Source organism: Embiotoca jacksoni, unplaced genomic scaffold (assembly GCF_022577435.1).
Source record: "Embiotoca jacksoni isolate LCO1_2020_lvr unplaced genomic scaffold, fEmbJac1.0.p SCAF_2, whole genome shotgun sequence".
Lineage (NCBI taxonomy): Eukaryota > Metazoa > Chordata > Actinopteri > Embiotocidae > Embiotoca > Embiotoca jacksoni.
In genome coordinates this window covers 24,995,068-25,009,264 of record NW_027185340.1, presented here as the reverse complement: position 1 = coordinate 25,009,264, position 14,197 = coordinate 24,995,068, and the positions used below count along the sequence as shown (strand labels likewise).

The 14,197-nt window shown below is 42.2% G+C and overlaps 1 protein-coding gene across 1 annotated transcript in view; it reads left to right on the top strand.

Annotated features, from left to right (window-relative positions):
- lypd6 (LY6/PLAUR domain containing 6) overlaps positions 1-14,197 on the top strand; it is a 29,893-nt gene that overhangs the window by 13,443 nt on the left and 2,253 nt on the right. The window contains exons 2-4 of the mRNA XM_069155188.1: positions 2,028-2,178; positions 5,509-5,607; positions 6,927-7,057. Of these exons, the coding sequence (XP_069011289.1) occupies positions 2,061-2,178; positions 5,509-5,607; positions 6,927-7,057 (348 nt within the window). The 5' untranslated portion in view covers positions 2,028-2,060. The remainder of the gene's footprint in view (positions 1-2,027; positions 2,179-5,508; positions 5,608-6,926; positions 7,058-14,197) is intronic.

The window sequence follows — 14,197 nt, the reverse complement described above, 5'->3', positions numbered from 1 at the left end:
TCCTGTTATTGAGACAGAGTTCATGAAGTACTCCCTAATGCTGGCTTTGTGCTTACCGTACAACTAATCTCTGCTTATTGTGTATTTTGTATTGACACCACTTTACCAACAAGTGAACCCAAAGAAAAACTGACTTTGTGTAACGTATTTTTACTTGATTTAATCTATTATATTTATTATAATGTTAGATCCCAAAAAGTTTAAAAGCTGTGTAAAATGTAAATAAAAACAGAATGCAATGATTTTCAAATCATATAAACCTGTATTTAATTGAAAATAGAACAAAGACAACAAATGTTGAAACTGCATTTGTGGACGCAGCGATGAACTGTGTTCACAGACGATGGTTTTTACAAGTGTTCCTGAGCCCATGCAGTGATTTCCACTCCAGAATAGTGTGTTTTTAATGCAGTGCTGCCTGAGGGCCCAAAGATCACCACCATCCAATATTGGTTTCCAGCCTTGTCCCTTGTGTTCAGAGATTTCTCCAGATTCTCTGAATCTTTTAATGATATTATGAACCGTAGACGATGAAATCCACTAATTCTTTGTAGTTTTACGTTGAGGAACATTATTCTTAGATTGTTGAACTATTTTCCAGCACAGTCTTTCACAGAGTGGTGAACCTCTCCCCATCTTCACTGCTGAGAGACTCTGCCTCTCTGAAATCATCTTTTATACCCAATCATGTTCCTGATCTGTCGCTATGGTAACCTGATTAGTTGTCAGATGTTCAGTCAGGTGGGGGTTTTTTTGCATTACACAACTTTTCCAGTCATTTGTTGAACCTATCACAACTTTTTTGAGACGTGTTGCTGCCATCAAATTCAAAAAGAGCAGATATTTTTGATAAAACAATAAAATTACTCAGTTTCAACATTTGATACGTTTTCTTTGGTCTATTTTCAGTTAAATATGAGTTTACGTGATTTGCAAATCATTGCGTTCTGTTTTTTTTATTTACATTTTAAACACTAAACTTCTTTGGAAACGGTTGTAACTGCCATCGTCAGTCAGTCAATTGCAACTAAGAGGCTGACATGAATTATTTTTGCAGTCTTGCAAGAGAATCAGAACAACATCGGCACAGATGACAAAACAACCTCAACTCTCCACAGGAATACATCAACTTCCTTTCATTTGTTAGTCTATTTTATAGGGACAGTGAACATTATTAAAACATTGCTGTGAAAGTGCCAACGTTAGCCAAGAAACAGGTGTTCTCAAACTTTAATCAACAATCAAGTTTGTAAGTAAAAGAACTGAGAATAAAGTTTTTTGTGTTGCAAATAAATGATCATTTACTTCTCTGTTGGTTTTGGTCACAGACTTGAGAATTTTGCTTATGAAGCATCTTTATTACGTTATTGAATTGAGTTGGATGTACACACACACATACACACACACACACACACACACACACACACACACACACACACACACACACACACACACACACACACACACACACACACACATAAACACACCTTCTCCCACTGTAAATACTCGACAGCACTATGTATTAAACTACATGGAGGGCAGTTAACATGACATTGTTCATTTTCATTGAATTTTGTTTATATATAACAGCACGATTTTCACATTGTAATGGTTTCTATTATTTATATTTTTTGACATTAACCCCTCTGTGCGCTGACGTTTCAAATGCATTGTTAGAGACGTGACTCTGTGAAGGGGAGCTACGCATGTGTAACACGATGACATCCAATTAGAAATAAGTTTGGTGAAGCTGACGAGGTTCCAGCTGCACATACTGTTTCCTCCCAGCAGCAGACTGACCCAACACAAGTTAGAGCGGGTCAACAGCACACAGTATGCTCACACTGACGTACTCGGAGTCTGGGAGTCATCGCTGTACAGTTAGACACGTCAACACAGTAAATAATCACCAGCTACCAACGTAGAAAATTACGAAATTATACACGAGCATCGGTACACTGATGCTGTACATTCAGCCCACATTCATGCAGCTGTAAGCTGAAGACCTCTGTCTCTTTGTTTTCCAGACAGCTGCATGTGCGTAACCACGGTAACCTGTGATGGAGCCCTGGCCAGCAGTGGCCTGGCTCTTACTGCTCACCATCATCCTGGATCTTCTGAAAAGCCTGCAGTCCAGAGACTTTACTGATCAGGACATCATCAGCCTCCACCCCTCCAGTAGGTGTTCACTCTCAGACGGCATTATAGCAGGGGTGGGCAAACTTTTTGGCTCAGGGGCCACATTGACTTTCAAAATTTGACAGACGGGCCGGGCCAGTACCAGATGCATACATATCAAACATAAACATAAAAAAGGCATTACAGTGTTCATACATACATTCACTTTTAGTGGGAACAGTGTTGTTGATCACCTTCTTTGCCAGTGCATCGAAGTCTGGTGTTAGTTTTGTTGTGTTCTCAGAACAGATCTGAGGTGTTCATCACTCAACTGGGATCTGTGAGGTGCTTTGTTGGTGTTCATCACACTAATAGTCTGTTCACACACGTACGTAGAGCCAAACAACACCAGCATCTTCTGGGACATCTTCTGGATGTTTGGACATTTGGCTGCTCTAATGAAGCATAAAACTCATCCAGTTTAAGAGAGTTGAACTTCTCCTTGAAGACGGTGTCACATTGGAGATCAATCAGTTCCAACTGCAGCTCCTGTGGCGCCGTTTCAGGGTCTCGTGTGAAGGGACAGGACACCAGCTGAAGGGACACGACACCAGCTGAAGGGACATGACACCAGCTGGAGGGACACGATACCAGCTGAAGGGACACGACACCAGCTGAAGGGACATGCCACCAGCTGGAGGGACACGACACCAGCTGAAGGGACACGACACCAGCTGAAGGGACACGACACCAGCTGAAGGGACATGCCACCAGCTGGAGGGACACGACACCAGCTGGAGGGACACGACACCAGCTGAAGGGACACGATACCAGCTGAAGGGACACGACACCAGCTGAAGGGACATGCCACCAGCTGGAGGGACACGACACCAGCTGAAGGGACAAGACACCAGCTGAAGGGACATGACACCAGCTGAAGTGACTTGTCAATTTTTCCAAAATCAGAGAACCGATGGCAGAATTCTCCGTGCAGGTTGTCCAGTGATTTCCTGTATGTCTTCATGTCGAGGACGTCTTTCAGCGTAGCGTGTGGGGAAATGAGCAAATGACTTGTTTGACATTTGCTTTGAGAATAAAGCTAGCTTGGTTTTGAAGGCTCTGACGTTTGTGTACATTTCATGGACAAACTGGTCTTTCCCTTGGAGCTTCACGTTCAGCTCATTCATGTGTGTCAGTACGTCCACAGCAAAAGCTAAATCACAAAGACAATCTGTGTCACTCAGCTCAGGAACATCGTCAGCTTTCTCAAGTAGCTCCAAAAATGAGATAATCTCCTGTTTGAGCTCCAACACTCGTTGACATACTTTCCCCAAACTTAACCAGCGGACGTTGGAGTGATGAAGCAAGTCCTGGTGATCAGCGTCAGTTTCTTCAAGAAACTTAATAAACTGAGGATGGTGAAGTCCTCTCGCTCCAATAAAGTTCACCACTTCTACAACTGGCTTCACTACGTGGTCGAGCTGCAGGACGGATTTACACAGTGTAAGAAAATGTCCTCCTGCTCAGGGTTGTCCTCTTTCACCCTCTCCTGGATTCTTTTGAGCAACCCGATGTTTTTTCCAGTCAGATTTGGCGATCCGTCTGTGGTAACGTTGGCGAGCTACTCCGAGGTAACTGGAGCCTCTCGATGACCCCCGACACGCCGTCATACGAGTCCTTTCCCCGCGTTTTCCCCTTCAGGGATTCCACGGTCAAAAACTCCTCCGTTATCTCAAAATTGTCATTAATCCCTCTGATAAAAATTAAAAGCTGAGCGGTGTCCTTTATGTCATTACTTTCGTCCAGTGCCAAGAAATATAATGTAAATGACTCCGCTTTTTTGTTTAGCTTGCTAGCCAAATCTTCGTCAATCATCTCAACACAGCGAGTCACCGTCCTGCGTGAAGAGCTCATGTTTTCTAGTTTGTTCTTCTCTCAGGACACAAGACACCTGCTGTCTCTACCAGCACACTCTTTGAGAAACTCCCCTTCGGAGAAAGGCTTGCTGGTCTTTGCTAATTTGAATGCCAGCAAATAGCTTGCCTTCGTGCTTGATTCTTGGATGGCAGTTTGTCAGATAAAGGTGTTTTGCTGCAAACGATCTGCCGACCTCCGAGCGGTCGCCGTCCGTTCCCGCGTTGACTGGTTGTTGGCGCAATTAGCATGCTTGGTGGAAAAGTGACAGCTGATGTTGTATTCCTTTAAAACCGTAACGGTTTCTTGGTAAATCAGACACACAGCCTTCGACCGGACTTCAGTGAAAAAGTATTTAGTCGTCCGTTCCTTATGAAACACTCGGGGCTCACTGTCGACTTTTCTTTTCTTTGGCCCGTTCATTGTTGCAGATGTGTTCAGAGCAGCAGCAGAGTAACAACAGAGAGCAGCCCGGCCTCCGCAAAATCAAATCAATGTATCACTGCGCCTAGTGCGCCACCTGGTGGACCGCCAGGTATTACAGGACGAGGTCAAATGAATGCAGTCATAATTATGATATGATTTGATTTGGGCAATTCTGTACCAATCTTCGGCGGGCCGGATTAAAAAGACCAACGGGCCGGATGTGGCCCGCGGGCCGTAGTTTGCCCACCCCTGCATTATAGTCTGTTAGTTCCACCTTACTACGCTGACACGGGACGACGGAGGCGTTTTTTTTTCCTTTCTACTACTTAACAAGACAAGTACACACAGTTAAAAGAACACATGTCACCAATAAGCTCTCTAAAGGCAGTATTTGTGGTATTAATGTCGTGGCCAGGTGCACCAGAGACTGAGATAAGGTGGGATCAGAAGTACCTTCATCGATGACAAGACTATCATGGCTAATAACTATTTTCATTTGTTTTCAAAAGGGGGGTTCACATAAAACTTTTTTTCCAATTCAAAGCGATCTTCTCTTGAATAATCTCATGAATCCAGAGATTGCTTGGATGGTCCACTTGCGGGCCATCTGAGTTTTAACTCTTTTTAACTATTTTACAGAGCTAAAATACACGTGTGTGATTGTGTGAGAGGTCAGAGGAAAGATGAGACGAGGTCCAATCACCTCAGCAGGTTCAGTGAACAGCTCCATCAGACCGACGAGTACACTACTGATATAACTCAGACAGCAAGTGTCGAGTCCAAAACACATTATTACGTCCAGAACACACACGATCCGCCGCTGCATCCTCTGAAACTTCACTCCCAGGCGTTCTTCATTTTCTAATACTTCATGAATCGGGACCTATTCTGAATTTAAAACGACTTCCCCCGAAGGTTACAGACGACGTTGCCAAACACCGCGTCACCGTGTGACTCTACAGAACCGTCATGATGCGGTCAGAGAAGTAACAGCGAGTGCTGAGTGTTTGTCAGGTTTTGTTCATTGGATAGATTTTTGTCTTTTCACAGCGACTCCATTTCCTGGAGGGTTCAAGTGCTTCACCTGTGAAAACGCACGAGACAACTTTGAGTGTAATCGCTGGGCACCAGACGTCTTCTGCCCACGAGGTGAGTTTCTGCAATATCGTGTTTTATCACAAGCTTGGCACTTAGGGACAAATTCTCTGAAGGCATTTCTTCCCTTTTGAAAATCTGCATTGTTTAAGGGCGAGCTGGCGTCGTTCTCGCTGCATTTTTCCGACACATTACTTCCATTCCTGCATGTGTCGGTGGGAAGTTGTTCGCAGTAATGTGTGAGTCATATGTATGTGTGTTTCTGCAAGATACAAATAAAACTGCTCATAGAAACATCTACAACCACTAATAGTCACAAAAGCCACAGGTACTGATAATGAATGAGAAACAAATGAAAAAAATTAACTTGAAAAATAAAAGATAGTTCATAAAAAAGACGGAGTGCCGAGAGAAATGCATCAGCGGGGGGTGGTGGTGTATTCTGTTGGGTTCACTAAGGTTCATTTGAGATGAAAAACAGCTCCCATCGGATTAACCCTTTGAACTCACAGCAGTTTCTCTGCTCCTGACACATTTTTAAATTTCTGTCTCATGACTGTCGGTCTCATGTCGGAGTCATTCGAGGCTGAAGAGCGCAGAAGTTTGAAGTTTTCCACAAAATCCAGATCCAGCAAAAAGGATTTGTTCAAGAACCTCCAGAAATGTGTCATCCTGACCATAATTAAAACAAAAATTTTAATTTTAGCAATTGAAAAGAAACACAAAAAACATGCTTTTCAGACCGGCTGGGAGATTGTGGGGTTCAAAGGGTTAACAGACAAAAAAAAAAAAAAAAAAAAAAAAAGATAATGAACTAAAAGCTTGTACACAACTAAAATCAAGCTTATGAGACACAAAAGGCTTTTTATGGTCTCATTACTGTAATTCAATGAGGAGTTTCGGTTTGTGCTCATTAAAATCAGCCCAATCTAAAACTTTTCTTTCTTCCACTCAGAATTTGTCTTTGTTTGTTTGTTTGTTTGTTTGTTGCTTTACCTCCATAAAGCCATGCTTAACTCTCTGAATGACACGTCTTTTCACGTCTTTGTTGGTCTGTGTGTGTTGTGGCCCCCGGTAGCCCCTGGTAGCCCCCGGTAGCCCCCGGTGGCCCATGGTAGCCCCCGGTAACCCCCGGTAGCCCCCAGTGGCCCCTGGTAACCCCCGGTAGCCCCCGGTGGCCCCTGAGTATCTCCTGGTCTCATTAAACATTGTTTGTGGGAACACTTTGCTGTTTCCCACAGTTGTTTGTGGTTTCAGTGAAGCGGAGACATAATCGCAGAGCTTTGGTTTCCATGGATACTGTAGCCACATTTAGACTTGCTGATTGTTTCCAACAGTGACTGTGCTTGAATGTATCTTTCTTTTTTCATCAGAGGCTAAATACTGCTACGTGAGCCACACAATAGACGTGGAGGGAGGCAGTGTGTCGGTGACCAAACGCTGCGTGGCCCCAGAGGACTGCCGCTCCACTGGATGCATCGAGGGGGATCACGGAGGACACGAGGTGAGCGTCAAGGAAAACCTGCACTGCCAGGGAACATTCCTTATTGCAAGGCTCAGGTTCCTCCACCTAAATACAAAGAAGGTTTATGGGACTGAGATTTGATCTTTGGTCATAAATGAAATGTGAATTCAGTAAAACCTTTATTAGGTAGTATCATCCGAAGGTAGATTTAAGGGTTTTGGGACATAATATATGTGCTTCACATAAAACCTTTAAAAGCATCAAAACATCAGGCAAAAGGAAAGGACATTTAAATACAATTTAAAAAAAACTGCGATTAAAACAGAAAATGTGAGACAGAAAATACAGAAATAAAATACAGAAGTTAATCAAGATCCTCAAATCTGGTTGAGTGCAAAGCAGCAACCAGAGAAGTCTTCAGTCCTGATTTAAAGGATCTGAGAGTCTCAGCAGACCTGAAGCTTTCTGGGAGTTTGTTCCAGATATGTGGAACATAGAAACTGAACGCTGCTTCTCCATGTTTAGTTGTGACTCTGGGAACAGGAAGGAGAGCAGCAGATGACCTGAGGGGTCGGGATGGTTCAGAAGGTCGCAGCAGATCACAAATGAACCGTTCAGTGCTTCATAAACCAGCAGCAGGATGTTGAAGTGGATTCTGTGTTGGACAGGAAGCTGGTGTAAAGACCTCAGAACTGGAGGGATGTGGTCCAGTTTCTTGGTCTCATTGAGGACTTGAGCAGCAGCTGTCTGTCTGACTTTTTACAGAGACCGTAAACACACCGTTACAGTAGTCGAATCTAATGAAGATAAATGCATGGACAAGTTTTTCCAGATGAAAGATGACAACATCATTTCAAAAGATGTGATTGGCTGATCCAAACAATGCCCTCTTGGTGATAAAGGGACAGAACGGACAGCGACCTCCAGTGGAAGTTAAATTCAATTCAATTCAACTCAACTTCATTTATATAGCGCCAAATCACAACATAGGTTATTTCATGGCACTTAACACATTAAAGTCTTTACAGCAAGACTTTACAATATTATACAGAGAAACCCAACAATCGAACAATTCCCACATAAGCTAGGAGGGAAAAAATTCCTCTTTAAGGGAGAAAAACCTCCAATAGAGGGAAGAAAAACTCCCTCTTAACAGGAAGAAACCTCCGACAGAACCAGGATCAGAGGTGGGTGGTCATCTGCCTCGACCGGTTGGGGTGAGAGGAGAGCAGAGAGAGAAAAGGACAGCATAGAGATAGAAAAGAAGAACTGTTGGTGGAGACGACAAGCGCAGAGCAGAGACATGCAGCTCCATGACGGGACATCTGGAAAAGAGAGAAGAGAAACTACACGAGCGAAGGAACTGAATGGAGACAACAGATAATAATAAGAAACTATGGGAGAGAAGAAGATGGTGAGGTATGAGTCAGTTAAAAACTAGGAGGAAAGAAAAGAAGCTCAGCATGTAACGAGGTCCCCCAGCAGCCTCGGCCTATAACAGCATAACTAAGGGTTGGTTCAGGTCTACCTGAGCCAGCCCTAACTATAGGCTTTATCAAGAAGGAACGTTTTGAGTCTAATCTTAAAGCTAGAGAGGGTTTCTGCCCCTCCAACACAAACTGGGAGCTGGTTCCACAGGGGAGGAGCCTGAAAACTGAAGCTCCGCCTCCCATTCTACTTCTGGAAACTCTAGGAACCACAAGTAGACCAGCGTACTGAGAGAGAAGTGCTCTGCTAGGATTATATGGTTCTATAAGATCTCTAAGATATGATGGAGCCTGGTCATGTAGAGCTTTGTAAGTCAGCAAGAGAATTTTAAATTATATTCTTGATTTCACAGGAAGCCAGTGAAGAGAAGATAAAACTGGAGAAATATGATCTCTCTTGCTAAATCCCATCAGTACTCTTGCTGCAGCATTTTGGATCAGCTGCAGGTTTTTAATGAGTAATTTGGACATCCTAACAGCAAGGAATTACAATAATCTAGTCTAGAAGTAACAAATGCATGAATGAGTTTTTCTGCGTCACGCTGAGGAAGGATTTTCCTGATTTTATTAATATTACGGAGATGAAAGAAGGCAGTTCTGGAGATTTGCTTTATATGGTGTCTAAAGGACAAATCCTCATCAAAGATGACTCCAAGGTTCCTCACAGTTTTGCTGGAGGCCAAGACAACGCCATCTAGAGTAACTAAGTGATTACAGAAAGAGTTTCTGAGGTGTTTAGGACCAAGTACAAGAACTTCTGTTTTGTCTGAATTTAGAAGCAGGAAGTTTTTAGTCATCCAGGCCTTTATGTCTTTTAGACAGGCTTCAAGTTTTACTAACTGATTAGTTTCATCTGGTTTTATAGAAAGATATAGCTGAGTGTCATCTGCATAACAATGGAAGTTGATGCAGTGCTTCCTGATGACATCTCCTAATGGAAGCATGTACAAAGTAAAAAGTATTGGGCCTAACACTGAGCCTTGTGGAACTCCATAACTAACTCTTGTTTGTCTGGAAGACTCATTGTTGACATGGACAAACTGGAATCTATCTGATAAGTAGGATTTGAACCAGTCTAATGCAGTTCCTTTAATCCTCGTAACATCTTCTATTCTCTGTAATAAGATCGTATGATCAATCGTATCAAAAGCAGCGCTGAGGTCCAGAAGAACAAGTACAGAGACGAGTCCATTATCTGAGGCTAATAAAAGGTCATTCGTAACTTTCACCAGAGCTGTTTCTGTGCTATGATGAACTCTAAAGACTGAAAATCTTCAAACAAATCATTCCTTTGGAAATGATCAAACAGTTGATTTGCAACAACTTTTTCAAGGATTTTAGAAATAAACATCAGGTTGGAAATTGGTCTGTCGTTTCTGAAAACAGCTGTTCAAGAGTCAACTTTTTAAGTAAAGGTTTAATTACAGCCACTTTAAAAGCCTGCGGTACATAGCCGGTTACAATAGATAGGTTGATCTGATCTAATATGGAAGTATTAATTAAAGGGAAGACTTCCTTAAAAAGTTTAGTTGGGATGAGATCTAACAGACAGCTAGAGGATCCAGATGAAGAAATAACTCTGGTTAACTCAGAGAGCTTAACAGGAGAGAAATGTTCCAAGTTTACATCTGGTCCTACAGTTGCTTTCAGGGCTGCTGTGCTTAACATCACATCAGTGACGGTGGCAGGAAGGGTCGGCCCGATTCTCTCCCTAATAGTAAGAATTTTATTGTTAAAGAAGTTAATGAAGTCATTACTGCTGAGAGCTGAAGGAATAGAGGGCTCAACAGAACTGGGACTCTTTGTCAGCCTGCTACAGTGCTGAAAAGAAACCTGGGGTTGTTCTTGTTGTCCTCTATTAATGATGAATAATATAAAGTCCTGGCCTTACAAAGAGCTTTCTTATACAGTGGGTACGGAAAGTATTCAGACCCCTTTAAATTTTTCACTCTTTATTTCATTGCAGCCATTTGCTAAAATCAAAAAAAGTTCATTTTATTTCTCATTAATGTACACTCAGCACCCCATCTTGACAGAAAAAAACAGAAATGTAGAAATTTGTGCAAATTTATTAAAAAAGAAAAACTGAAATATCACATGGTCATAAGTATTCAGACCCTTTGCTCAGTATTGAGTAGACGCACCCTTTTGAGCTCGTACAGCCATGAGTCTTCTTGGGAATGATGCAACAAGCTTTTCACACCTGGATTTGGGGATCCTCTGCCATTCTTCCTTGCAGATCCTCTCCAGTTCCGTCAGATTGGATGGTGAACGTTGGTGGACAGCCATTTTCAGGTCTCTCCAGAGATGCTCAATTGGGTTTAGGTCAGGGCTCTGGCTGGGCCAGTCAAGAATGGTCACAGAGTTGTTCTGAAGCCACTCCTTTGTTATTTTAGCTGTGTGCTTAGGGTCATTGTCTTGTTGGAAGGTGAACCTTCGGCCCAGTCTGAGGTCCAGAGCACTCTGGAAGAGGTTTTCTTCCAGGATATCTCTGTACTTGGTCGCATTCATCTTTCCTTCAATTGCAACCGGTCGTCCTGTCCCTGCAGCTGAAAAACACCCCCATAGCATGATGCTGCCACCACCATGTTTCACTGTTGGGATTGTATTGGGCAGGTGATGAGCAGTGCCTGGTTTTCTCCACACATACCGCTTAGAATTAACGCCAAAAAGTTCAATCTTGGTCTCATCAGACCAGAGAATCTTATTTCTCATAGTCTGGGAGTCCTTCATGTGTTTTTTGGCAAACTCTATGCGGGCTTTCATATGTCTTGCACTGACGAGAGGCTTCCGTCGGGCCACTCTGCCATAAAGCCCCGACTGGTGGAGGGCTGCAGTGATAGTTGACTTTGTGGAACTTTCTCCCATCTCCCTGCTGCATCTCTGGAGCTCAGCCACAGTGATCTTTGGGTTCTTCTTGACCTCTCTCACCAAGGCTCTTCTCCCACGATTGCTCAGTTTGGCTGGACGGCCAGATCTAGGAAGAGTTCTGGTCGTCCCAAACTTCTTCCATTTAAAGATTATGGAGGCCACTGTGCTCTTAGGAACCTTGAGTGCTGCAGAAATGATTTTGTAACCTTGGCCAGATCTGTGCCTTGCCACAATTCTGTCTCTGAGCTCCTTGGACAGTTCCTTCGACCTCATGATTCTCATTTGCTCTGACATGCACTGTGAGCTGTAAGGTCTGATATAGACAGGTGTGTGCCTTTCCTAATCAAGTCCAATCAGTTTAATTAAACACAGCTGGACTCCAATGAAGGAGTAGAACCATCTCAAGGAGGATCAGAAGAAATGGACAGCATGTGAGTTAAATATGAGTGTCACAGCAAAGGGTCTGAATACTTATGACCATGTGATATTTCAGTTTTTCTTTTTTAATAAATTTGCACAAATTTCTACATTTCTGTTTTTTTCTGTCAAGATGGGGTGCTGAGTGTACATTAATGAGAAATAAAATGAACTTTTTTGATTTTAGCAAATGGCTGCAATGAAACAAAGAGTGAAAAATTTAAAGGGGTCTGAATACTTTCCGTACCCACTGTATATTATTAGACTCTCCTTCCAGGCAGGTGAAATTCTTCTGAATTAGTGGAACTCCATTTCCTTTCCATCTTTCCAGTCGCTGCCTAGCAGAGCGTAGTTCTGAGTTGTACCACGGAGACAACTTCCTCTGGTTCATGACTCTCTTCTTCAGAGGGGCGACATCATCTGGAGTTGTAGCAGAGATACTGCAGTGTTTTCTACCAGATGATCCACTTGTGTGGGACTAAGATCAACGTAGATGTCTTCCACTGCTTTAACACACGGCATCGAAGAGGATAAGCATGTAACTGCTTCCTTAAACTTGGCCACGACATCATCTGACAGACATCTACTGTAGTGGGATTTATTCCCACATGCTGTGTAGTCCATTATTGTAACTTCAAATGTTAATAAGAAGTGGTCCGACAAAACAGGGTTTTGAGGAAATACAATTAAATTTTCAGTTTCCATCCCATATGACAGAACCAGATGGAGGGTGTGGTTACCACGGTGAGTGGGTTTATTTACATCCTGATAAAAGCCTATAGAATCTAATAATGAGCTGAAAGTAGAACTGAGGCTGTCATTGTCCACGTCAACATGAATGTTAAAGTCTCCCACTATCATCACTTTATCTGAACTCAGCACTAAATCTGATCAAAAGTCAGAATTCAGTTAGAAACTCTGAATAAGGACCAGGTGGGAGATAAACAACAACAATACAATCCGTTTCTCTGCTTTCCAGTTTGGGTGAGAGACTAAGAGTCAGACTTTCAAATGATTTATAATTAAGTTTCGGCTTTGGATTAATTGATAAACTTGAGTGGAAGATTGCTGCCACTCCTCCTCCTCCTCCTCCTCCTCCTCCTCTTCCTCCTCGGCCTGAATCTCTAGGAATATGATAATTAATATGACTGGGAGGAGTTGCTTCATTAATACTAACATATTCTTCCTGTTGCAGCCAGGTCTCTGTGAGACAGAGTAAATCAATCTGATGATCAGTTATCAAGTCATTTACTAACAGAGATTTAGACCAGAGAGACCTGATATTTAATGGTCTGCTTTTAATTGTCTGATTTTTTCGATCCATTAATTTGGTAGGATCAATTTTTATTACATTTTTATTGATACATCTTTGTATAATGAAGTGCATGTTTGTGTAATGACTGCTGATGAAGGTTGAACAGACTCCAGTCATTTCTACACTCAAACATCTTCATCACTTCCACGTCTGTTGTTGTGTTGGTGGGAGAAGTGACGTCTCTGATGAGATCCACCACAAACATCCTCCTGCAGACAATCTGGACACTTTCATCAAGTCATTCAGTGTTTGAAGAATATTTCTCTGAGCTCGCTGGACTTCATCACTTTTCTCCTCTGATGAAGAAACTCTTCATCCTCTCAAAGTCCTCCTCCCTGATCCAGACAGCTGATCTCCTGAGCAGCTCACTGAACATCTTTATGAATAACTTTCATCTTTACAAGAACCTACTCTGAACTTCAAGAGGAAACTCTTAGAAAACGTCACAATTTTAAGAACTTTCTTAGAATTTCGTCACTCGGAGGAACTTTTAGTCTGAGGAGTTTTTGTGACTACGACCTCTGGGCTACATTCTTTTTATCATCACACACATCCACCACAAGTTAGAAATCTTTTTCAGATATTTTCAGACTGCCGCAGAATATATTTTATTGGAGTCGCCGGCTTCAGAAATCACTAATGAAAATGCCGTCAGATTAGGGCCCACATCAGTTCTCTTTACAGCTCAAGTAGCAGATTCATCTGAACCAGCCAATGAATGCAAAGACACACAGGCTGTTTGATAAAGAGGCAGAGTGACAGAGTGCTGCAGCAGATGACCGGCCTGCATAACCACCGTTTTACCTCATGTAACCTCCTTTTACCTGCTTTTATGTCATTTTACCTCCTTTTACCTCATTTCACCTAATTTTTCCTCATTCTATCTCATTTTAAAAATTGAAAACTGATTGAAAACAATTACAAAAAATATTTGTCGTTTAAACATTCAATTTGTGAATTCATTTATTTATTTATATTTTTATATAATTGTATTCTCAAACTGATTTTATTTTTTAAATTAATTTAGGTTTTTATTAATGATGTTTTATGTTATTTTTATAACCCCTTTTTAATCTGGCCTACTTAATA